The sequence below is a fragment of the Ammospiza nelsoni genome, chromosome 2, assembly GCF_027579445.1.
Source record: "Ammospiza nelsoni isolate bAmmNel1 chromosome 2, bAmmNel1.pri, whole genome shotgun sequence".
Classification (NCBI taxonomy): domain Eukaryota; kingdom Metazoa; phylum Chordata; class Aves; order Passeriformes; family Passerellidae; genus Ammospiza; species Ammospiza nelsoni.
Window position 1 is genome coordinate 89738871 of NC_080634.1, and position 25872 is coordinate 89764742.

Here is a 25872-nt window from a genome sequence, read left to right on the forward strand (position 1 = left end):
GTTGAAGAATTGTATTTGGGAAACAAACCCTGCTCCCTTTCCTGTTATTTGGTAATCCCATGATTTTCTAGCAAATCTGTGACCAATTTTTCTGAATTCTGAATTTTAAGATTAAACTGAACCATTAATTTTAAAGACAATTGACTGTTAAAAAGTGCAATGTCTTTGAACTTCTTGCACCAGAACCATGGGTCTGTATTTCTAGTTGCAGTTTGTTTGGAACGGTAATAACTATTACAAATATGAAAATAACAAAAACATTATAATCCTTTTGCTTAGGTTTCACAGTTATTACATTTTCTGCATCACACATAAGTTTAGATGGCATTTTGTTTCTGACTGCTTCCCATTTACTTTTCAAGTTGCCCGTGGTGTTCCACACAGCCAGAATTTACCCAGACTTGTGAAGGTTTGACCACTGGCTGAAAGCAGGCACAACAGGCTGCTTTCTTGCTGGGCTGTCTCCTAGCTCCCTCCCTGCCTCTTTTGTTGAGGCTGATGGCAGCAGAGGCAGAGGCAATGTTGCCAGTAAAAACTGGATGTCTCCAGTCAAGCCTCCATCTGCTGCTGACCCCTGCTCAGTGTCCATGAAAGCATTTCAGACTCAAGGGTCCTGCTGGACTCGGCTGGCTGGAAGGGTGGCAGGCTGTCTGATCAGAACCTGGCTGCTGGGTTTCACTGCTGTGGTGCATTACAAACCAGGCTACCACCATACACCCTGAAGGGACAGGGAACAAGTGTAATAACTTATCCTCCTGCAAACTCCAGCCACTGAAATGCTTCCTCTGCACTCTCTGCCATCCACAGGACTGCCCTTGCCCCCTTTCCCTCTGCCCTACTCTGTCATGAAAGCTGTGCTCCAGCAAAGCCACCAATTTGGCTGCCCAAGACAGCGCACAACATCCATGCTGAGTATGTTTGGTAGTGCTGGTGACTCTTTTGCCCAAATATTTTAGAAGTGGTGACTGGACAAAGCAAACACATGTAAGTAGAGATGTTTCATAACACTTCTTTCAAACAGGTCCTTCCTAAAGATTTCTAAAGCCTGTGAAATAAAATTAATGAATATTTTCCAGCTCTGCTCTCCCTGAGAAGGCAGCCAGCTGTATCTTCTGCTGCTGCTACTATGGCAACAGGGATCAGCACGGCTCGCCTCCAGTGCCTCGGCTCCCTGGGCAGCCTGGCTCCCACTCCCCTGACACAGGGACACCCAGGACAGACAGGGAGTGCCCCAGCAGCCAGCCAGGAGCTCGGTGCTGGTTAGGTGCAAATCCCTATGGAACCCTGGCAAACAGCTCTGTGCCCTCCCACTGGTACCACAGGGGCTGGGACTCACCTGGTGCTTGGCTGCACATCAGAGATGCTCACTTCCCCTGGAGAGCAGTGCCTGGGTACACACAGAACACACAAAAGAGGAGGTGGGTGGGAGAAGGGGGAAATGGGAGACAAAAAAATCACAAGGAGTTTCACTATCTCTCTTGCAGAGTTTGGGTGATGCTATGGTGTGGGAACTAAAGCTAAAATGGGAAATACAAAAATGGGGATGAAATAAAGAATAACAGAGATGCAAATGGGAAGAACAAAAGAAAAATGAAAGAAGGGAAGGTCAATGTGCATGCTGTTGACTGTCAGATTACACAGAGATTAGAAAAGTTAATTTGCTAGAAGCAAAATAATTTTTTTAAATGAAAAATTAGTACGTTTGCTTCACTAGCCAGTCAGGAGCCTAAACCTTGCCTATTACTAGAATGAAAAAAACAGCTCTTACAGAACCAGAATTCAATGACATTTTTTAAACACTGCTGTACTCTGAGCCAGACCAGGTACCATTGCAGGGAGAGCTTGTCCTCAAAGCTCCCATTCCAAGAGGGAACACATTCTGTTGTAATACAAATCATATTCCCTCATGTCTGCAATACATTTGTGGACCTCATTGACTACAGCTGCATATATTTACACTATTTTCATGGCACCATCATCAGAGCAGTAGTACACATATCTTCAAAGCATTGAAGATTTCTAAATGAATCACAGGTGCTGTGTCAGACCATCCTCATCAGCCCTTATGTGGATATGTTCCAACCCTGACGCATCCAAGGTCCCACTCACCATCAAAATACAAGCACCTTCTTTGTATTTAAAGGCAAACCATTATAATCTTACTGCCCTTTCTGTGACAGCCACAAGCACAGCTCCCAGGCTGTCAGGTCCTTCAGAAGCCTAGTTCCTCACTACCAGCACCATGTCACTTGCTGGCTATCATGGTCAAGATATATCCTTGCAGTAACTAGAAATAGTCCACAATTTTGGAGCCATTCTTTTCCTTGCCACCCCACAGAGTGATGGATGCTGTGGTCTCTCAGCTGGGCTCAGGGATGCACTTTCCTGGCTGGTAGGTGTGACAGAAAAAGCATCTGCATGTTGGAATTTATTCAGGCATGGGAGGGCACAGTAGCTGTTTAGGACACCTTCCCCAGTGAAACAGATACCCCCAGCCTCTGCCTGAGGGAAGTGGCAACAAGCCAGAGAAATTATCCCATTAGAGGGGTATGGACAGCAGACTGGCACTGGACTGCACTGAAATGCTGCATCATAAATCTTCTTCACTCTGATTTGGAAATTTCCACACAAATACACTCTCAAAAATTGACATTACAGGTCAAACACCCTGCTGTGTTTACACATATGATTACTTATATAAGAACATAATTTCTTCTTGCAGGTAAAAGAGTCATCAAGTTTTAATTACTTTTTCTAAATTTCAATTTTTTGAGTAAAAAACAATGTAGACTTTTCCAATGCTGGTTTTATCAGTTTTATTGGATCATGAAAAATTATTGGTGATTTCAAAAAGTACTGAGCCCTACTGATAGGACAGCAAAGATGAGTTATTGCCTTCATTACTTAATTGCAAAAAATTTACAAAGCTCCACCCAAATGGAAACTAACTCACTTATTTAATTGAAGCAGATGTTTTTTTAGTATGTGACCTAATTATTTCTTTCAGAGTCGTGCTACTCATCCTCCTCTGGCTGCATTTTGTGCTTTTCTATTGCTTTCTCTCTGTTTTCTCCTGCTGTGCTTTATGAGACACTAAGAAGTAATTGTGACACCCATCTGCCCAGGTGTTGTGGGCCTGCATGTTGGCTTGGGACAGCTGAATTTAGAATGGAAGCTGTTCTAATTTCAGCTGTCTGGCTTGCCTCAACATTTTAGTGTCTTCTTAGAATTGTGTTTAATGAAGGAAGCATCAGACAAGGTAGTTTTGTAGTTAAGAGACTTTTCTACTGCTACTAGAAATATGATCTTTGTCTGAATATGATCTTTATATTTTGGGGGTTTCTTTTAATCTGCATAGTTACAGAATCATATAGTAGTTTGGTTTGTAAGGGACTGTCAAGGGTTATCCAGTCCAACCGCCAAGGGCAGGGACACCTTCCACTAGAGCAGGTTGCTCAGAGCCCCATCCAGCCTGGCCTTGAACAATTCCAAGGATGGGGATCCACAGCTTCTCTGGGCAACCTGTTCCAGTGCCTCACCACCCTCATTATGAAGAATTTCTTCCTAATATCCAACCAAAGCCTACCCTTTTTCAGTACAAAGTCTTTCCCCAGCTCTCCTGTTGTCTCCCTTTAGATATTGGAAGGTGCTTTAAGGCCTCCCTGGAGCTTTCTCTTCTCCAGGCTGAGGAACACCAACCCTCAGCCTTTCTCAACAGGACAGGTGTTTATCTTAAGAACAAAGATCAAGACCAGTAGGTGGCTGGTTGATGTCAGTCCTTTCCCTGCATTGCACATCCTATTCCTTGCCCTGGCCAAATTAAACACAGTTTTTTAGGAGTAGTGTCTGGGCAGGCACCCCTGCAGCTGCTGGAGGAGGAGGAGGAGGCCTGGAGCAGCCAGGGCAGCAGCTCCCCTGTGGTTAACAGGTCCTGCAGGGTGTTCCCCAGCCCACAGAGGAGATGGCTCATTTCCATGAGGAGGGACAAAGACAGAAGCTATGCTGGCAGATGTGCTGTGTCTGTCTCCCAGCAGTGGCTGAAGTCCTGCTTTCTGCACCTGCCCCAAACTCAGCTAACATTGCTACTTGGGTTCCTCCTACTTTATCATTTTTTCCCTCATGTTTCTACACTGGGAAGAAAAAAAGAGCAACAGTTCAAATCATTCTGTTCTCTCTCAGCTCTCATATGGCCAGAGCAGTCAGCTTTCCTTTTATGCCCATCAAAATTGCTATTTTTAAGTGATGCTGCAGGGAAACACCTTTCTTTCCATGAAAAGGAAAGACCAGCAGAAACTTAGCCAGAGACCTGCAATATCCCTTAAACAGTGGACAAGACCGTTCCTCATTGTGGGTGTGAAACCTTAGGCCTGTTCTGGGTACTGGGTACAGAGGAAGTGAAGGATATCCCCCTTCAGTAAGTGTGACATGGGAAACCAGCCTCAAATTCCTATGAATAATTTGTTTAGTCTCACAACAACAGACTGCCAGTCAATCATCTACAGAACCTGATCCTCTGTCCTGTCTCAACATTTATCCTTGTCCCTCTATGGACTTCTGCAACATTACCTGCCATAAAACCTGTGAAGAAAGGCAACAAACGTATGGGTGTAATTTTTCCATGTTCTTCCAAAGCATGCACTCAATTAAGTAAATATTATACAAAATATCACTGAAACAGTTTCAGCATCACTGGATATCTGGGTCCTTATAGACTGATTTGTATGCCCCTAGCATTCATGCCACAGAACAATGATGTATCTCTATATATACACACTAAACTAATGTACAAGACTGTAAGAATGAGGATACAAACCTGGTCTTCAAAGTCCAAGGCACAAACTGCACCTAATTTTTTTCTTCAGTATAAATGAGAGTAAAACTGCTGCAGAATGGCAGCATTTTTTCTTCTTTTATTTTTTCTTCTTTTGGGGGGAAGAAATTCAAGCCTGTAGTTTGTTTATCTGAACCAAGAGTTCAACCATGAGAATTCTTCCTCTCCTGCCCACAATATGCTCCTGTCTACCCTTTAACCTACCATAGTGTCTTACATTCATTTTAGGACTTTAGCTTTTAAGTTTTGCAATCCATTTTTAATTGTCTTACACATTTTCTTATTGATGTTCTCTTACAAGAGGTGATTTTAAAATCTGATATTTTAAAAGCAAGTGAATGAAGTATTTTTGAAGTACTGTTTCAAGCAGTAAAACCCCAGATAACAAGATTGTGTGTAGGACTCTTCAAAACAGCACAGTCATTTATAATGTAATACATTTCTCCAGCCTGCTGTTTAATGAGGAAGGTGATAGAATGTCAAGAAGCCATTTCAATATGGGTTTTTTTGAGCTCCCATTTAGAGTCTTAACATATTAAGCTTTTCTTTTAGGTTCAGCATGAGTTCCAGATCTTAAGATCTATGTGGCTAAAACGTCCAATTTTTGGAAGTCTAATTAGGCAGTGTCTGTTTCCAAAATGCAGCTTGTCTATTAGGGCACAGCACTTAATGGCACAGCACTTTCACAGTGTTTATAATGAGAAGAAAAACATAATGCTATTGTCAGTGTTCAACAGAAGATTTACAGATTTTCATGGATAGAAAACATATAGACAGTCGTGTCATTTTTTGATTAAAACATTTTTAAAAACAAACCTGAGATAATTTTGTTCATACAGCAGACAGCAAAAACGTGCATAAAAGGAAGACTCCTTCTTGATAGCTATGCCATCATAATGATATCTAGAAAATTAAAAAAAATATTAACTGTATGATTTTCAATAAGTCAGCAAATTCATAATCCTTTTTTGAAAGCAGATGATCATATTGTTTAATCAAGAAAAGATGAAGTAGGAAAAGCAATATTTGTCTTTTAAATTCTGTTGAATGTTTATTTTCCCAAACAGTAAATAATTACACAAGCTTTTTCCAAACTCCCTTTAACAGTTTTTGTCCTGCAATAATACCCTCTTCTAAATGAAATAAAACTTAAGCCAGTGGATGGAGTGCCTCAGATTTGTTCAGGACAGTTAGTGAAGTCAGGAAACAGACTTAGCAGGCAGAGGTCCCCATATCCCGACGGAATTTGAAGGGCTTAGTGCAGCTGTTCCTCGGCCATTCACAGCAGCTCAGTGACTGGATGGCCCATCAGTGTCATGGCAAGCTAAAACTCAAGCAAACTGCCAGACCTTCTGTAAGATTTATCTGAGCTCAGTAAGAAACAGAGGCACCACCTCTGCTCCCAGGGTGCTGCCAGCTGTGAGCCAGGGGAGCGGCGCCTGCTTTGGGGCACCTGCAGCCAGAGCAGGGAACCCCCTGCTGATGGCAACAGAGAGCATGGAGGCCACCAAACACCATCCCAAACCCTGTCTGCTGTGGGCAGGAGCCTACGAGTGTTTGAGGAGAGGCACTCCCAAAAAACCACAAGGATCTCTTGGCTCAAGCTGAATGCAAGTCCAGACTTGTGGAGACAAGTCAGGGCATGTTGTTCTCAAAGCCCATACTTGACAGCTACACAAAATGCTTGTAAAATTATTCAGCCTCAATGAGATTAAAACATCTAAATATCCTAGTCTGGATATTCAGTGTGCAAGTATAACTTTGGATATGAAAAATCACAAAACTCTCTGTGCTCCAGAAGAGAGGGAAGGGAAAAGAAAGGACATTTCGGAGGAGGACCTGAAGCTGTCTGATTTAAATGGTTTGAAACTGTACAATGTCTCCATTGACCATCAGTATGTGCTGGGTCACTCCATGGATGTGTGCAAGGACAAAAAGCACAATATAGACATTAATCATTAATCACCACCCCTGTGCATCCAAGGGCCAGTCTTTCCAGGCCCAGAGATGCAGTGTCTGAAGAGCTCTCAGTAAGGCTGTGATGTCTGACAAATGTTTCATGCAAACCATGCTGTTAATGGCCAATACAAATTGGAGCACTAAGGTAATTTAAAAAGCAATCCAATCTGGAATTCATGCCTTACCAAAACAGATCTGATCTGGTGGTTTTCATGGAATTAACTTTATTTTAATGTCCTTGGTTACACCATGAATTACTCTGGATCTTGGGTTGTGTTACAGACTTGCAATCAACAATTCAGCTGCCATACTACAGAGTTGGGGCTGATAAGTTACTTACTTTAAAATTTTATTAGAATAGTTATAAATAACATTTTCAAAGAAAGGACAAAAACCCAGTACCTGATGCTCCCTGCTGTGGTTCGCTTTCTTGTCACCAGGCCTGGGAAAACTAACTGAATAAGCTGTATAAACAAACAGAAAATTAAAAATACTTGGCAAATTCATTCAAAGATCCAAAAATTTATCTGGCACACTTTTTTGTCTTTAATCACTTTGTTTGCTTTTCATAATTTCCAGGCTACCTGTTCTTACATACCTCTCAAATGGTAACTGTTAAACTAAACTCAATCAGGCATTTGTGGATCCAAGGCTTAATAATTTAAAGGATTACCTCTCTCAGGTAAGAATTTTTTAATAGTTTGCACTAGAAAACAGTGCTCACACCAAGAGACCTCCTGCAGCCAGGGAGGGATCAGCCAGCTGGGGGAACCTGAAGGTGCCCTGATGGTCCCATACTCTGCCAGACCTTCAAGCCTTACTCATTAAAGAAAGAAGGACTTACACAAGGCTTCACCTATCCACATACTCTTGGAAGGTGTACTGACAGGATAGGGCCAGACTTATCTGTCTTAAAAGGACAAGAATCATCAAGCTGCAAAGCAACCTTTTGACCACTGTGGTGGTGTGAACTGAGGTCATGCAGCATCTGCCAAGGCTGGGCTCTACAGAGTAATTAGATACTGTCAGGGTTATAATCCACTTCACTATGATTATTCTGCTTGAGCTGTCCTGAGACTAACAGAGACTAACTCAGGACGCCTGGGTCCAGGACTAACCCAGGACACTCTAACATTCCCAATAAAGCAGGAACAGAGGATTTACTCTGTGTTAGTGAGGAGCAAGGAGAGTCTCCACTCAGCAGCACAAAGCTTGCACTCTGCACAGTGTGCTGTCGGTCCAAAGGCCTGATAAAGAACCTATCAACATGCACCTCTAGGGTTTATGATTGACCTGTTCATTGCATGTTTCTGCATGCACCCACCCCAGCTGCTCCCTTTCTCAAGTTGATAGCTTAGCATAATCCCATTTTTCTAAAAGAGCAGCCTATGAAACTGGGGTTTTTGTGGCACAAGACATATCCTTCCTCAGACTGCCATTCCTTTCAGAGACAGTGATGGATTTGGGCCGAGGGACAGGGCAGATGAGACTAGCAGTGTCTTCAACCACCATAGTTTGATCCACATGGGGCTGGACTGCAAAAGCCCTTGTAGTCCACACACATAGAGCACAGTCAGGTTACTACAGCTTGGTAAATTATTAATAGCTCAGCCCATTATAGGCTGTGGCAAGTGATTACACATGCACTCAGGTTAAACCAGGATTGCTGCAGCTCCTGCTCTCCTCAGCTTCTTGCTACAAGGTCCATTCTCTTGCTGCAGAAAGCCACACCATTTCAAGACACTGGGGAGCTGCAGCCCAGCTTGCTGCTTTGGGATGTGCCAGCTTGCACTGCAATGCACTGGGTTGGTTGAGGCTGTGAGCAAAATAGCTGCAAGCACCAGCCCACAGCAGCTCTGGCTGGCTCAGCTCTCCCATGTGACCAGATTCACACTTCATCTGCGCCTGTCCCAGCTTAAAAGTCAAGCACATTAAGGTAACCCACACCAAGGCTTGGCTTACAGGTGGTAACTCAGCCATGCGGGAGCACTGGAAGGGTACAGGAGGAGCATTAATCTCATCTACATGGCTACAAGGCAGAGGAGTCTAAGATACTCACTGCAGTCAATGGGAAAAACAAATGGCAGGGCAGAGGCCCCTTTCATCTGAGCTGTCTGAGCTGACTCATTTAGTGTGAGGAAATGTGTAGCTACTTATTTCTCTCCAGTGGCTACCTAGAGACTTTTAAGGTGACAAGCTTCATGGCCAATGTCTATGCTGAACCAGGCAAATTCTATCCATGGTCTTAGCTGATGGGTGATGATCCATTAAGCTGTGGTAATAAATTACACTGGATCATTCACTCAAATATTAATTTTCAGAAAAAGTGATTTAACTTATCCAGTAAAAGAATTAGATTCAACTGAATTGAGATAAATGATTCATAGAATGGGGTTAGCTATACAAATGAAATTGACTTCAGGTACAACTTGTACTTAAATTATTTTGGGCTTGTATTAAAGCAATGCTTAGTAGCTCTTACTATGGAAATTAACAGAAAGTTAGCCATATAAAATAGGAAATTCTGAAGTCTGAATAAGAAGTCTTAAACAATAAATAATCACAATATCTTCCTTAATTTGTTAAAAAAGATTGAATAGCTATGGTGTTGATTGCAATTTGGATTTCTAAGTGTCAATTGTTCCATGGGTTGTATCAACCTCTATGTCATAGAAAAGTGGAACTGTTAGAAGGAGATTCATTTCTACATCTGCATTTGTTTTGCTTGGATGATTCTGTAGCAACTTTTTGGGGTATGTTTGGAGCAAAATCTCCTCAAGTATACTGAAAAGGGAAAGTATAAAATTATGTAACAACCAAAGGTGTCTTTTAAAGACAGAAGAATCATCTCCTTGGAATGAGTTGCATAACTTTCTGCTGTTAAAAAAAGAAAACTGTAAAACTTTCTAAAATATATTGGCAAAAGAAATCTTTGCTAGTGTATCGTGCACCAGTTCCCTGAAGAAAATAAACTGCATCCCAAACAATACCCTTTCCTTTGGTAGAAATGCATCTACATGAATGCTTAGCAGAAACACATTACAAAAAACAAAAGCATAATTCACTACATAGTCATTGTTCCTTGTTATTTAATGTCTTTTGATATGCAGTGTGTAAAATTGATGATCAGGCTTTCTCTTTAGGCATCCCTACTTCTTATCTTGTATATCCTATCTACCTTGTACCTTTCCAAAGGTGGATGGATGTACTTGAATCTTGAAATCTGGATTGCAGGTTTCAATATACAGCTCATATAGTAGCCGGCAGGGTACAGTGCATCCTCCACACAAATAGAAATTATCAGCTAGCCTTTAAAACAAAAATCAATTGGTTTATGTCAGAGTTAGAAGAAAGAATTGTTAGATTTTTATAGTTATTAGATTTTCAGTGAACTCTGTAACAGTCATTCTGATTTTATAGAAGCATAGAATCAAAAAGAGCTACTTCCTTTGTGTTATTCTGTATCCTGGGAAACAATATACTTTTTCATATATATGGACATGTATACTCTCTGTTTATTTCTAACTTTTAAAGCCTTATTTTCCTTGTTTTCAACATGTAAAAGAGGTCATGTGAGATTCTGCTAAGAAATTAACTAGTTCTCATAATTTTTAAATTAAAACAATACAACTTAATAATACCATTATAACATTAACACCAATACAGACAGAATTAGAATTTCTCATATGCAAAATGTTGTTATATCAAAGGATCTAACTTCAGTCTTCTAAATAGAAGGGTATCCACTATACCAAAAATAATAATATGAGCATTTTTTTCACCTAAAATGTTAAATATGGTGTTCTGGGACGGAGTGCACAAACTATAAAGGACCACATTCTGTTTTCATGATTTTAGGACAAGTTTAATAGGAGAACAGAGTTTTAATTCACAGTTACTATATAACAGAACTGCCAGGACTGAAACAGGCTTAGCTGTTTAAACATCCATCCTTTTGCCAATTCCCTGATTCATCCTACTAATCAGAATGGTCACAGTCATGTAAACGCAACTACTCATGTGAATAAGGTAAGGGAAATGCAAACTTGGTTACTTATTAGCCTAAGATATTACTTTCACCAGGAAAAAAATTATCTTTAATTATAAAATAATGCCAATGGTTTTGATGTCAGAAGATAACAGGCTACAGTACAAATATGGGAGCAGAGCTGAATCAAAGGGGCAGAGGGATTAATTTTCAAGGCATGACACACTGCTCGTATCACGGCACTTTCTTGCTCTGACTCTGTTTCTGTTCTAGCAAATTATTTATGCATATTTAATTAATTTATCAGCTGAATGCCTGTGCAGCACAGTGCCAGTTACTCACTGTATCCTTACTGACAATTGAGTTCATTGGGAAAGCAGACTTTTCAATTCACCAGGTGTGATAAGTCAGCTGGACTTCAAGTCAGCATCCTCTGCTTTAGTACCCTCACTTCAGGCATCCCAGCTGTTTATCTTAGTTGCTTTGTCAGAAGACAGTGGAGAAGGTCTACAGCAAACTGGCTTGCTACAACAGACTGAGCAAGCAGCTGATGATGTTTACCTCACTGATATTGGTGCCTCCTCCCCTCTTTCCATTGAAGAATGCTATCTGCTTCCCCCAGCTTTCCTTCTCCCTAGCAAAAGACCTCCAAAAGCCTCACCTACACCTCCTTGAAGACATCTCCTCACCCAACAACCCAAGAGGCTCTGCTGGGCTCCCTGCCAGCTCCTCACCACCTCCAGCCCCACCATCCAACAGCAAAGGCTTCATGGCTACACCTGAGGAGGAACCTGCACCCAGAGGCAGGGGATCTGCTGCTCTAATGGGCATTTCCCATCATCTAAAAGGCTAAAAGGTAAATGAAATTCATTCTACATAAGAGTCCTGCCTCCCAGCAGGCAGAAGTGCTTTTTCTTCTAGAGCATCTCAAAACTCTTCACAATTGAGCAGTCTCAGAGGAGATTAATATTAAGTTCAGATTCATCCTTAATATAACATCACAAGAATCATTGGAAGTGCATCAGAAATTAATTCATGCTCCAGTAGCTGGTTTCTGCCAATAGTTTTTCCTCAGCATTTAACTACTTAGCAACAAAGTATTTGGGAAATCCATTTCATGAATTTTTTGTCTATTAAGCTGCCAGTCTTTTTGAAATAATAAGTCAAACACCTTCTTAGTGCTGACACATAATACAAAAATATTTCTATCAGGAAAGCAATCTGCACAGAAAAGAGCATAGCACTCCTCTTCTTGCTTATTAGCCCCACGGTGTTCAAAACCTGAGTTTTTATGGCATGCATCAAAACAAAACTGTGAAAAAAAAAAAAGACAAAAAAATAAAAATGAAAGTGTGGTAAGGCAGAAAGGTAGAGGTTAAAGAAAAAGCACAGGGGGAAAGAACTCCTCCATTCATCTACTGTCTATCCACACATTTTGAAGGGTTTTTTATCCTGTTGATTTTAGGACCTCACATAGACTGCAAATATTTAGCGTTTGCCACCTATTCTGTTTGAACCTTTAGCAGCCAGGCCATCATACAGGTTGGCAAATCTGTTGTTAAAGTATTTCTAGAGCAAAATCTGGTTTACTGCTGGAAATGCACCAACTGTAAAATGAAGCTGAACATTCAAAATTTTTCCAAACATGAAATGAAGGTTGTCATGATGAAAAGAATCATTAGTTCATCCTTTCAAGGATTGCTTATGATTCAGTTTTATGCTGTGTCTCAGACCTGTTGGATGAATGACCTTGCAGGAATCTTTTCCTTCAGTCCTTTCAGAATGGGAGCAGTGGTATCTATATGCCAGGGAAAACACAGACTAACTCCCACTACTCAGGTATGACTGATGGGGGGATTAAAATTATTTAAGATCACTTGCTGATGAGTTAAAAGTTTGTATGTGCTGTTACTGTTTCACTTTAACATTATTTATGGGCAGGACTCATTTGTGCTTGGGGAGACAAGCAAAGTAATCCTGGTTTCTCTGTGGCTGTCACATGGCAGATGATGCTCTTCTCAAAGCCCAAGAAAACAATTGTGTCAACCTTCCTCCACTACACAAAGTGTCTCATTAAGGAGTTCGACCTTCTGCTCAAGAAAAAATAACCTTGGAGAATGTCGAACATCCAGCATCACCCCGAGTGCCCGTGTGCCACCTGCTCGCAGCCACCTGTGTGCTCCAGGAGCCCACCAGGCAGCGGAGTACGTGGTGGAGCTGGAGCCGGGGGGATCCTCCCTCGGCAGCCATCCCAGCACGTGGATGGATGGATCGCTGCCGGGGGCCGGATCCCAGCCAGCGGGCAGGCTGGGACAAAGTCCCGTTTCCCCCATGTCAAACCACCTCTGTGTCACCAAGGCTCGAGGCACTAGGTGGTCTTTTGGGGAAATTTCCCTGCTTGCTTGGTACCGTTTATGCATCACCATGATGACGAGGCCTTTGCAGCAAGCCACACTCTTGCCCTAAGAAACCTCGAGAAGAGTTCAAAGCGGGACTCCTGCACTCCCCGTGGGAGGCAGCTCCTGCCAGCCCAGCCAGCCGCGCCGCCTCCCCGCTCCATGCTCAGCCCCGGGCGGCGGGCAGGGCCAGCACCCACCACTGCAGGACGGGGAGGTACGTGAGGGAGGTGGGGCCGAAGTAAGCCATGTCGGCCGGCTCCGGGGCGGGCTGCGGCTCCGCGTCCTCCATTGGGACCGCGATGGTGGGGCCGGGGCCGGGGCGTGCGGGACCGGCGGGTAACGGCCGGCGGTAACGCCCGCCCCGCGCGGCCCAGCGACCCTGCCGCGCGGCACGGCCCCGCACGGCCCCGCAGCGGTGTCCGCGCCCGGCCCGGCCCGGCCCTCACGGCCCCGCAGCGGTGTCCGCGCCCCGCACGGCCCCGCATGGCCCCGCAGCGGTGTCCGCGCCCCTCCCGTCCCGCCCCGCACGGCCCCGCAGCGGTGTCCGCGCCCCTCCCGCCCCCCACGGCTCCGCACGGCCCCGCACGGCCCCGCAGCGGTGTCCGCGCCCCTCCCGCCCCGCCCCGCCCCACAGGGCCCGCACGGCCCCGCGGCGGTGTCCGCGCCCTGCGGAGACCTCGCCACGCGGCATTCCCGGCACCCACCCGCTGCTCCGCCGCCTGATGGGTTTGGTTTTTTTGTAGGAACTGCAGGCGAGAAAAGGAATTCTGTCCAAATCGGAAAGCCGATCGTGCGGCGCTACTTCTGAATATCACCTAGTGGCAGGAGAAGAGGGAATAGGTCCAACCTAAGCGTAGGTTTGGATTATGTATTAGGAAAAAACTCTTTACTGTGAAGATGCGAGGCACTGGCCCAGGTTGCCCAGAGAAGCTGTGGATTCTCCGTTCCTGGAAGTGTTCAAGGCCGGGTTAGATGGGGCTTTGAGCAGCCTGGTCTGGTGGAAGGTCTGCCCATGGCAGGGGAGGTTGGGACTCAATGATCTTTATGGTCCCTTCCAACCAGGCCATTCTATGATTTGATTCCATTCCTTTCCAACCAGGCCATTGTATGATTCTGTGATCACAAGTGCCATCCTAGAAGGTTTTGCACATCTTTAAAGCATTTCTTTCAGAGTTTTCAGCAGGGATGCTGCAAACTCCCATAATTGTTTAATTTCTCTTTGATACAGATAGATGAAAGGTCTGTCTCTTCTGCTGAAACCCTGTAAGCACTTTTCCATCACAAGTATCCATTATGCAAAATGAGCTTTGCTGCCATGTGACTGACAAACATAAATTATGTATGGCTGGAGCATCTAAAAGCGTACTAGTCCATGGCTTTGGGTTACATCAGAGCTCAGCTTCTCAGAAACTCCCACAGCTCCCTCCTGTTAATTAGCTTCCTGAAATCCCCATGTGTGACACAGACTGGCTTGCTTCCTTCGTTATGACAGTATGACCAAAGCCTACACGTTGGTAGACAGCAGTATTAAAGTGGGGGTAGGGAGCACGACGCCAGGAAAGGGAATTTAAAGTGGCAGGTTACTGGTTTTCTGGTCCCTTGATGTACCTTGTTTTTGAGGAGCAGTGCACACAGATGTCATGTATGGTAGAGGTTGCTTTGAATCTGTGAAGCCTCATGCTGTGTTGAGAAGCCCATGGGAAGATGATGCTCACACAAGGGCCCCTGAACCAAAGCCTTGAAAATGCTGTCTGCCAAAAGCACAGGTTAGTGTCAGTATATGCATTGTAACCAGCCCAGTCTGCCATCTATAACTGTGCTTAATGGCTGATTGTGGGAGCTTCCCTCAGTAGCTGCAGTTTTTGGTCTTGATTTTGTTTGTCTGCAGTCTACTGACCTCCTCTGTGGGACATTTAGACAGCAAATACTCCTGCAAATACTGGAGAGCAAAAGCTTTTCAGGTTGGAGTAGCTGTTGCAAGAACTAACAACAGTGATACTGCAGAGCTGTGAGGCTTGTGTAGTGTTGCCATATGAATACTCCTGGAGCTTCTGCAGCAGCTCTGGCAGCAGGTGCTGCCCAGGACACTCACTGCCAGTTCAGGTGTGCCTGTCCCTTCTGCACTCAGAGCAGTGCCCATGCACCTAAGGAAGAGGAAACCTCATCTCCAGTTTCCAACACATGGCTTGCTTATGTGTTTGCATGTGCTTCTGAGTCCTGCTCTTAGTTCATCACCAACAACTGACTTTTTGGGGCTGTCTGAAACTCTACATAGGGAAGTTCCCTAGGTCCAAAAACACCTTAGCAGGAAAAATCCCAAAAAACCATCTACAACTTAGCTAAAACTGAAGAATGATAAATAGAATATTACTGTGGTAACAGACTGAAATAGGGGAAATGATACAGATCAGAAAGTCCCTGGACAGCACCTCATACTCAGAAAGGTTTTGGTGAAAAGAAGCAAATGCTGCACAAAAAAACCTGTCCAGTTACTGTCCATGGCTTGAGAGATACCAATTAGGTGGCAGCATTTTTCCTGCCCAGTTTGCAGATAATGAGATAGACAGATCTGTGTGCTGTTGAGGCCTTGACACACTTTTACTTCATTAGGGCTTTCCCATTTTTTTCCAAAAATTACTCTTCACCTCTCCGATAATTCAGATAATTTTAACGTGTGCTTTTTTCTTTTTTTTCCTTTTTTTTTTTTTTTTTTTGGCAGGAGGGAGAGTGAGTGGGAGAGAAGGGAGATTCTGACTTTAAATGCCGGGCTGTTAGAAGAATTTGGTTGAAAACCTGAAATCAGTTTCTTCAGCTTAAACCAGTCAGATAGAACTGGTGGATATAGATTAGGTCAAGCTGTAGTAAGTCTTTATTCTTGCATAAGCTGAAAGCTGCAAAGCTCTTTATTGCTGTCATGGACATACTCCTTGCATAAAATTACAGAGTATATAATGAACATGCGCTTTGACTGAAAAAAGATTTGGAATAAAATTAGGAGTATGGTTGAACTAATTAAAAGGTGTACAAAAAAAGCTTCCTTCCTCTGACTTTCACCCATAACTAGGACAAATTTAAACCAAACTTTGAGGTAATCTCCAAAACGTTGTAAGGAGTGTCTTTAGCACAAAATTGCCCGTTCAGATTACTGTCTGCCCTCAGCTCCCCCATCCCATATTCAAGAGAAGATTTGGATACCTTGGGAGATTTGGATGCCTTGTAAGGTAAACAGGTTATGTAAGAGCTCTTGCTGGTGACAGCTGTCTTGTAAAGGCAAGTGCTAACATCTCTCAGAAATTTACAGTTTTAAAAACAAGTGCTTTATAAGATTTTTTAATACTTAAGCAAAAGTATGTATGAAACAGTCATTAAAGCAAGTGAGTCTACTATAGCTTCCACCACTACTAGCAGCAATAAACATGTGTCTATAAGAAATTGTATGTTTCCCCTAGAGCTGCTGGAGGGTATATTCATTCTCATGTAGGAAGGAATGGGTAAAAGAGCTTGAAAAGGAAAGTCAAAAATAAGAATCCTTCCCTCACACCCGCCAAACTGAATCCTGGAGCAATGTATTATTAACTTTTCCATGCAAAAAGTTGAAAGAATTCCATTGGACAAAGGCAAATATCCCAGTTCGAGAAATCAAATGTCAGTACATTTTATGTACTGTGTCAGTAGATTTTATTAGTTTGGCATTTGTTTGGTTTTTTGTTCGTTTGTTTTTTATCTCCACTAGTTGGCCTGCCAGAGACAAAATTACATCTGTGTGAAAGTTTACTCCTGTTTCCCCTCCTTTGAGATCTGAATAATGTCAATGATCAGACATTACCTAAATCTGATCAGTTTACTATGAGCAGAGATCTTCAGTCATAGGTACCTTTTAAACTTTAGTTTGAAATAGATCACTTGAAAGAATCAAACAAACCCAATGCTTTAACATTACAGAACGCTGTGTCCTTCACAAGCCAGGCACTCGGACAGGAATGCACACGAGGAAGAGGAAGGCTCCTTTCCCAAGTGCCTACAGCATGTGAATTCTTGTATGTATGAAAATCCAATTCAGCAAAGCATGTCAGCATGTTTGTAAGACTGCTTCATTTCAGCAAAGCATTTAAGAATGTGCTTAAATTTAAATATGTACTTAGCTGAATCGTTCTGCTGAGTGGGGATTGATGGCTGAATTGAGGCATTAAGCATTAATGAGAGAGCTGGGAACACAAAATAATATGTAAATTGGGATGTGTCCTGTCATGACTAGAATAAACTGATTCAAACAATGCAATCATTGCATGACTAAGATCTCTTGAAAGATGTGAAACTATTAGAAATACTTAAGGCCTGGTGACTTGAGATGGGAGACAATCACTGACAATCACTCAGTCCTTCTTCACTCACCTCAGATCACCTCAGATCACCTGGTTTTGGAGTGTCTGGTGGAGAGGCTGGGTGAAAATCTCCTCCACACAGGAGCTGAAACACTTAACTGCCTGTTGCCACGTCGTTAATTCCAGATGCTGCCCAGGGCAGTGCCATCTACTGATTTTCTTTTAACCGAGATAAACCATGAATTCCTTGACTGCTTTTGGTCCAGCCACGACTGGTAGCAGGGTCTGTCTGAGGAGCTGTGTCCCTCTGGTCTGGAGAGGCTCTGGTGAGGCACTTGCCAAGGGACCCTGCTGGTCACTGCCCCCCTGATATGAGGGGCAGTGCCTCTAGGAAGGTGACTGTGGAGCTGAGCGCTGTGCTTCCCACTGTGTGCTGACACCTGCTCTTTGTATTTCTCGCTCTTGAGTCCAGCTTAGGGCAGCCAAACAGTTTATACAGTGACTCATGAAGATGGAGATATGGATAAAAGCCTATCTGTCCAGAAGAGGCTGAGGTAATGCTTGCAGGAGAAAGCAACTGCTTCATTTCTGCTTGGCAGAAGATATGGTGCTTGCTTCTCCAAGTAGAAATAGCATTTTATGATGCTTCCCTGATACATTATTTTTGTGGTTTTGTTTTATTTTCTACATTTTGGATGCATACTGGAGTTAACTTTCTGTTTAATAGGACAATCTATTATAAACAGCTGTGCTATAAACTCTGAAATAGTGATGCCAGGTTTGCATGTTAGAGTAATTTGAGCAGAAAAAAATTCTCTACAATAAAAGCAGTGGTGAGTCACGCAAAAAAGGCCCATCTATCTCCGAGGCTAGAAACAGCAGCTCTTCCATTAGCTCCTGTGCCTGGTTTGCAGATGACATGCAAAAGACCCTTGATTTTATTTGTGTGTCAGGAATGTTTACACAATGAAGCAATTAGTTCTGAAGTAACGAATGGCATTAAGGGCAGCTTTCAAATGTATTCACAGTAAAGTCCAACCACAAAACTTTTGAAAAGAGAGAAAAACATCACCCTCCTCCACAAAAATAAATACAGACGTTACTGTGAAAAGAGGTGCTTTCTTTCTTTCTTCTTAATTAAAAAAGGTGAAAATGTTTCACTTAAATGGCTACATTAACCAATAATTTTCTTGAAAGTACTTGTTGAAAGATTCAGCATAGTGTTTGACATAATTAAATTACAATGTAGTTAACAGTTAACTCCACTGAAATGCAATTTTATTGTAACAAATACAATCCTGCCTCAGTAATTTTTGAGGGTAAAGCATATTTTGCACGACTGATGTAGTTTTATCTTCTCAGCTTTTGAATATCTCAGGCCAAATAGTACATCAGAGAAACATTATATGCATGTAGTGTCAGGGGTGATATGATTAAAACTGCATACAGTTCTGTATTCCTATTATTCTTTTACAAATCTTGTTTTATCCTTCAGATTAGAAAACATAGTAGGAGATCGTGTGATTTATGCCTTGCTTATAGTTACACAACTGACATTTTCATATAATATTTTATCTCAGATTACCAATAAATTCAAGAGAGAGAAAAAACACCCTAACACACTTAATAAGCCTGACCACTGTGGGAACAGTGTAACCTGAAGTACCAAGACCCATCTGAACAGTTCAGATCCACCAGGACCCCTCTTTGATCAAGGAGGTGAATTACATAACCTCCAGACATCCTTGACCACCTCATTGATTCCATGATGGCTGCATGGTCTTTTTCTTAATTGCATCTGAAGCATTTGTGACTTGTCTATGCTTGGCTTTTGTTCAAATAAGTAGAAGGTTCATTTATGTTGCTGGCAGTAGTGTTGCTCTGGCTGCAGCAGACTCAGCCAAGGCAAACTTTATAAAGAGAAATCTTTCACTTGGGCCAGTTCATACAGCTAGTCTAGATACAGATACTGAATGCCCACACAGATTGTGCTGGATCTGAAGCTAGCAGCAAACACATGGCTGATAAACGTTGGAAACAATTGCTCTGGTAGAATGAGAGAGTGTTTCTTTTCCTCAATTTAGTTAATTAGATTAGACTGATATGGTTTAGGACGACAAGATGTCTGCTATACCAATTGATATTCTCTGTTTTCATTGGAATAAATTACAAAATCAACCTTTGTGAAAAACTGGATTTGAAATTCCCCTTTGAGGAACTTGTGAGCTCTGGCCCCACAGCTTTGCACTGACATGGAGGAGCTCTGGGATGATTGGATTGTGACCAGCCTTAGAGGGGCTCTGGACCCATCAACATCCTTCATTCATGGTCCTAATTTGTGATCCTCATCTTGAACTACTCCATCATTTCTCACCCTTACAAGTACTTTCCTTACTGCTAAGTGCTCCTCAGACGGCTTACATAAAACATTTCCACCTCTGCAAGCTTCTTATTTCGACTGTGTGCTATTTGTAGCAGGTCCTCTGGTTGATAATGTTGGAGTTTTGCATGAGCAAAGACTAGAGCAGACTGAGCACATATCCTAAATATCCATTTGCATTCGAAAGGGAACTTCCATTGAACTGTGGCTGTAATCCTTTTATGTTTGTTTTCTATGAATATGCCATCATGTGAGCGTTACTAGCAGAATACTTCTCTGTGAGAATGCCCATGTGACTTACTCATGGGAGGCAGACATTTCATTCAAATGTTGCACTTCCAAAAGGAGGTTCAGAATTTTCTATTGGCTCTGTTTTGATTACTTTTTCAAACTAAATGTTACGATCCTTGAGGATAAAGCAAAGCACACCTAGGCAATATTATAGTCAGTGGGACAATAAGCATTCACACTCAACTTGTTAATTTAAAAAAATGGTATCAATATAGGCCAAAAGATATATGTGGCTTAAATTCACTTTTATTGATTTATTGTAGAATATACATTCCCAAATGAAAATATCAATGTGGATTACAATATTCATAAATTGGATGATCTGCAGACCTCCAATTATTCTCTGAAGTATTTAATTAATGATTTTATAACAAGCACATTTCAGTCTTGAACTGCAGATCTACAATTGATTCAATGTAAACTTTGCCAAAGCAAATCCTCTGGTAAGATCAAAATGTGTGAGTTAGAAATGGAGGATGTGGTTGCTTAGTTACTAAGCAGGAGTCTACCTAAAAAGCACAGAGAGTATGGAGAGCACTTCAGAGTATGGAGAAGGGTTTTGCCCTTTACTTTTGACTGACATTTCTGCTGAATGTTAAACGTGGAACCAATTTTAATAAACAGTGACTCCAGTATGGCAACCTCATTGCTACTGCAGCCAGTGGTAGTGCAAACATTAGGGAAGATAGAATCACTGGGGAAAATTTAGACCAAAATTTACTTTCAAGAGGCATTTAAGAGGCATTTTAGAGAATGTACCTTGGATATTTTTCTCTCATATGCCATCCTAGTTGCTCTCAGAAATCACAAAGGTTTCTTATCTGTTTTAATATTTTCAATATATCCTTGGATTATTTTTAATAACATTTTTATAACTGTTTAAAATTAAAAAACCTAAAAATATCATTAACCTATAGTACTTTAAATTAGTTTTCCCTTTAATCTGATTCTTGACAGAAACAGTATTTAACAAGATTCTGTGATGTTTCTGCAATTTGCCAATTTTTTTCCAGATACTTATAATGTATTTTCACCATTGTCTTTAAAATAATCAAGAAGACAATGGATTATTCCCCTTTCAACTGTGCAACAATAAGTTAGAATCAGAAATGTTTTCCATAATTTGAAGCCTTAATGGCCACAGGGAAAAATATCTTTGAATCAAATCTTTAGTAGTTTTCATAATTGAAAGAGATGCTAACATATTGCTAGGAATGCACAAAGCTTTTGTTTAAGAAGATATACAGTTTTGACTATGAGTGAATCTTGGAAAACAGCATGATTTAATTTGCCATCACAGTCAAGTGATCTATATGAATATCAGACAATTTTATGACATACTTTTTTATGCTTCTGCAGCTGTTGTCTTTTTCCAATTTTCTTAGCTACAAAACAGATGTCAAACATTTTGTTTGTAGAAGTTACCTTGGAATTATTTTATCACTCACATCATTTATAGGCATTAGTGTACCTAAGGATGCAATTAGTTAAGAAATCTCTGCATAAATTGCAAAAATACAATAAGTATTGTGCAAAGCTATGCACAGTCATTTCTTTACAAATTTTGGAAAGTACAGAACATTTTTCTAGAGCTTGCATCTTAATGGCAGGTTACTGTCACAGCTATAGCTACAGTCACTCTAGAAATGTAGTGAGCAAGAAAAAACCCATAAATAGTATGTAATGCCTCCCTTCCTGTGGCATTACTTGCCTGTGCAATATCTGTTTCTCATAACTAAGTGCTAAATGCTGTTTTCCATACAGTTACTCTTTACCCATGTGGAAATGCTCAATGGAAGGAGCTCCAGCCATGACCTGTCTCTCTGCTGGCATGAGAGCTGGAAGGGATGCATCTGCACCTCTTGTTTTTCCCTCTTTGGGTGGGGAGGCACAGAGGGCCAGGAGCCAGGACCATGGCACTCCAGCAGCTGAACATCTCAGGGACCACTGAGGACCTTGCAGGTGAGCCCCTGCTTCTCTACTGGGGTCAATATTCACAAGTCTTTCTTCTCTGATCTTTGGCTCACTTTCATAGATTCTTTCATTTCAATTTTAATTGGAGGCCTTGGTAAAGGGGCATATTCACCCTGCTTTTTCTGAAAGAATCTTCCATCTCTGAAACCCTCAACACACCTTGCCATCCAAATTACTTCTTCCCCCTCTCTCTCCTATTTTATCTTGTGGCTTCCTTCAGCTGCTCTCCCTCATTAACAGTTCCTGGTTAGCTAAGCAGGTGAATGCAAGCAAATCATATCAGGATGAAACCTCCTTTCACGCTAGCTGCTGAAGCCTGGCTGGGAATTAACAAGAACGTCCAGTAAGGGTTCTCCTGAGCAAATCCTATTAACAGCAGGCTACCCATGGTCAGTCAAAACATTGAAACACTGCATTTAAACACACCAGATGCCTTTGACAAAGTTTTATAGTGTTATTCCCTGTATATCACCTCCTTAAGTGGGTTAAAAGACTACAAGCAATGGCCAGAGCAATGTCATATTTTAACAGACAAAGCACAAAGCAGCATCTACAGTTCTTACTTCAGGTGAGCAATGAGTTTTAGAACTATACAAAAAAAAGTGGTTTCTTTTAAATGTTGCGATTAATTATTATTGAAATGCTAACTTTCTTTGGGCCAAATTCTACTTCAAAAATGAGGTTTATAAAGAGTTACAGTGCTTAATGTTACTCTGTGCAGGTTTGATTGATTCAGTTTTCTTCTTGCTGCTGCAAAAATGAATGCAATAAGACATGACTCTTAAATTAAAGAGTGGATTATCACCTTCAGGGAGGAGTCAAAGGATTTAGGAAGAACCTCAAATAAGGGATGGATGAACATATTAATGACAGTTAGCATTCACTGTCTGCTAGGTTGAAATAAATTAAGACAATTTGAGCGTGTGTATGGCAAAGTTTTTTCAGTTTCCTGAAACCAAATGTGTTAACTATTAACACATGCTAAAAACCCTTAACCCTTTGATAAAAGGTTGGGAAGTAAGATGTGCATGTTAAACCCAAAGTAATTTTCATTATTAGTATTATTATTTAATGTGGTATTTTGTCCTGTTTGTTTTTGTTGGGTCGGTGGTTGCTCATGTTCTGCCAGTTAATCCTGTTCTTTTGCCTGTTTTAATTATAAAGCACCTAATAACGTAGTGACTGCTTCTAATAAATTAAAAATACCTGGGTAAATAGAGAGGTGATGTTGTCTATTAGGCACAATATCCAGGTTTGGTTAAAACCAGGAAAATCTGCTTGAGCTCTTAAAGTATCTTCTGCAGCTTGACACAGATCTAGAAGACTTGCTCTCAGCTCTAGCAGAAATGCCTGAAGCATAAGGTCCTGGGAACTTCTGTTCAAGGACAGAAATAATCAGCACACACAACATCCTATTTTTTCTGTTCAGCCCTCATAAATATTGTTCCTAATTCTCCATGTGACAGTGAAACAGTGCATTTTGCAGCCTTGAGAGGTTTTTACATTTTCAGCTTAGTGTGGTTTAACCTCAAGCTGTGTAGCTTGGAGAAGAACAACCTACTTGTGCATTTCTCCAGAAGCAATGGCTCAAATGCCTGTGAAGCAGGGGGGACACAGTGCCCAGGCTGTGCCAGTTTCAGTGTTTGCCACATTGGTGGTGCTGCCAGTCGCCCTGCAGAGCCAATGCAATGCAGCTTTTAGTCACAGGGCTTACACTACCTTCTGATATTCTGAATCAACTGGGACTTGCCATGGGCTTTTCATCAGGCCCTTGTAGTTCTCCTTTCCTTGGTATACAGCAACTCTTAGAGGCTGGGTTTAGCCAGTGTTTCTGAGTAAGGTCTCAGCAAAATTTGGATTGTTCCATGTATGAGCCCATACAGAATCTGAGTTCTTTGAAAACCCTAGTCATCGTTATCTAAGTGCAACTTTATTCATTCCACAGCAGTAACCTTTCTGGGGACCTCACCATGGGTGAAAATACTGAGCTGAGGAGAAAAAAGGGATCATGAGAAAATGTACCACAGTAACCCCTTATTAATGAATGAATGCACACTCATGCATACTTCAGCTATCTGCTTTGATATCCAAATACAATAGAGCTATAGACTAGGCTCAGAATTTGACCTTCAGTATCTTTCTGCCAGGGCATTTATTCCTCAACTGGTTTCTTTAGTCTTAGGCTGTTTTTGTGTTAAGTAGAGGAGAAGTCTGGTAACCCCTGCTGTGCCAGAGGAGATTGGCCCTGTACAGCAATCGTGGTGTAAGACTGACAGACTTGAGCCTGACATGTAATGACATCTCCTGCCAATCCTTCTTCATCCACAGAACCCAAGCTTTACTAAGCTGCTTAATGATGGCACAATGTTTACTTCCTTTTCAATGTAGGTGTGGAAGGGATCTGAATAAAATTTATCCCCTTTTGGTCATGAAACATTACATGTTGTGAAACACAGGTTGTACAGCTGAGAGCATAACAATTTGAGGACAGAACTACCTCTGGAAAAAAACATTTCTGTTGCTCTTCTGCACATTCCTATCTGCCTTTTATATCACTGTTTATCTTTGTAATTATGCAGTTCATCTTTCTGCATGGTGGTCGTAGCTCAAATATTATTTGAAAGGAATGCCTCTTGACTGTCATTTTGCTTGCTCAAAGCAAAATGGAGTTCTTGAAATGTAAAGATTTATGGCTTTTTTTTGCTCTGCTTGTCCCTTACCTATGCATATATATATGCATATCTCTAGCTCAAACTGGCTGATTAAAGTAACTGGTGCAGAGGAATCCCCATCCTAGGAACAGTGTCTTCTGCTATATCTGTGACTCCGGTCAATGCTTGTCTTCTGAGACCTGGAGGAAAAATATACAGTACAAACATAAAATCAAGGAGCAGGACATATTTTCTTTCTTTTTTTTTCTTTTTTATAAAAAACTTTTCTGACCTACATTCCTTTGCTACAGTAATGAAAGCCCATCCATCTATAGAACATGATTCTACAGCTTTGAGTAGGGGAAATTAATTCAACAAACACAAGGCCCTGATGATTCTATGATCAATTATCAGAACTGCTCATTCCCCTTTAATAGTAGGGTTAATATGAAGACGTATTTTGTGAGTCTCCGTAGGACTGGGCCAGATGCCCAGAGCTTTAAAATAGAGATAAGAACACTTCCCTTTTAGGTAACAATCTAAAACTCTTTTAACATTCCTGAAAGGTTTATCCTTCCTGTGCTAAACAATTTTTAGAGTGTAAGTGGCAACCTTTGCTGGCGTCTTTTGGTTTTATGCATTGACATATGCAGGGACACATGGAAAAGGCTTTGTCACCACACCTTAGCGTTACAGGTAGTGTGTTTTATTGAGAGCCATGAAAAAAAAAAGTAGAAAAAAGTGAGGCTTAAAGCAGAGGTCTTGCATTTGGCACAAAAGAAGGAGGCTTGTAATGTTCATAGTTTCTAGGGGAGCTCATTGCCCCTAAGATGGGATATGCCATTATGGGAAGTTCTCTGCCAAGTGAGGAGCAAAGCTGGGCATCACACAGGAACTTCAGATGAGTTTGGGACCCAGGCTACTGACTGCTTTGGAGACAACAGGCTTGGCTGGAGTCAGCCCTGTAGGAAAACACTCAAAGGGTACTAGTCCTAGTCTGTGCAGGAGAGAAGAAATATTGCAGCCTTCTGCACTTGCTGGAATTTCCTGAGAGCTCATGACTTCTCACTCATGTGA

The 25872-nt window shown here is 41.8% G+C and overlaps 1 protein-coding gene across 1 annotated transcript in view; it reads right to left on the bottom strand.

The window, feature by feature from the left end:
• Nucleotides 1-13466, bottom strand: part of RFX8 (regulatory factor X8) — a 31628-nt gene extending 18162 nt beyond the window's left edge. The window contains exons 1-5 of the mRNA XM_059466579.1: nt 13375-13466; nt 9976-10099; nt 7193-7254; nt 5648-5734; nt 1337-1387 (exon numbers count right to left, since the gene is read on the bottom strand). Coding sequence (XP_059322562.1) covers nt 1337-1387; nt 5648-5734; nt 7193-7254; nt 9976-10099; nt 13375-13466 — 416 coding nt within the window. The remainder of the gene's footprint in view (nt 1-1336; nt 1388-5647; nt 5735-7192; nt 7255-9975; nt 10100-13374) is intronic.
• Nucleotides 13467-25872: the final 12406 nt, after the last annotated feature.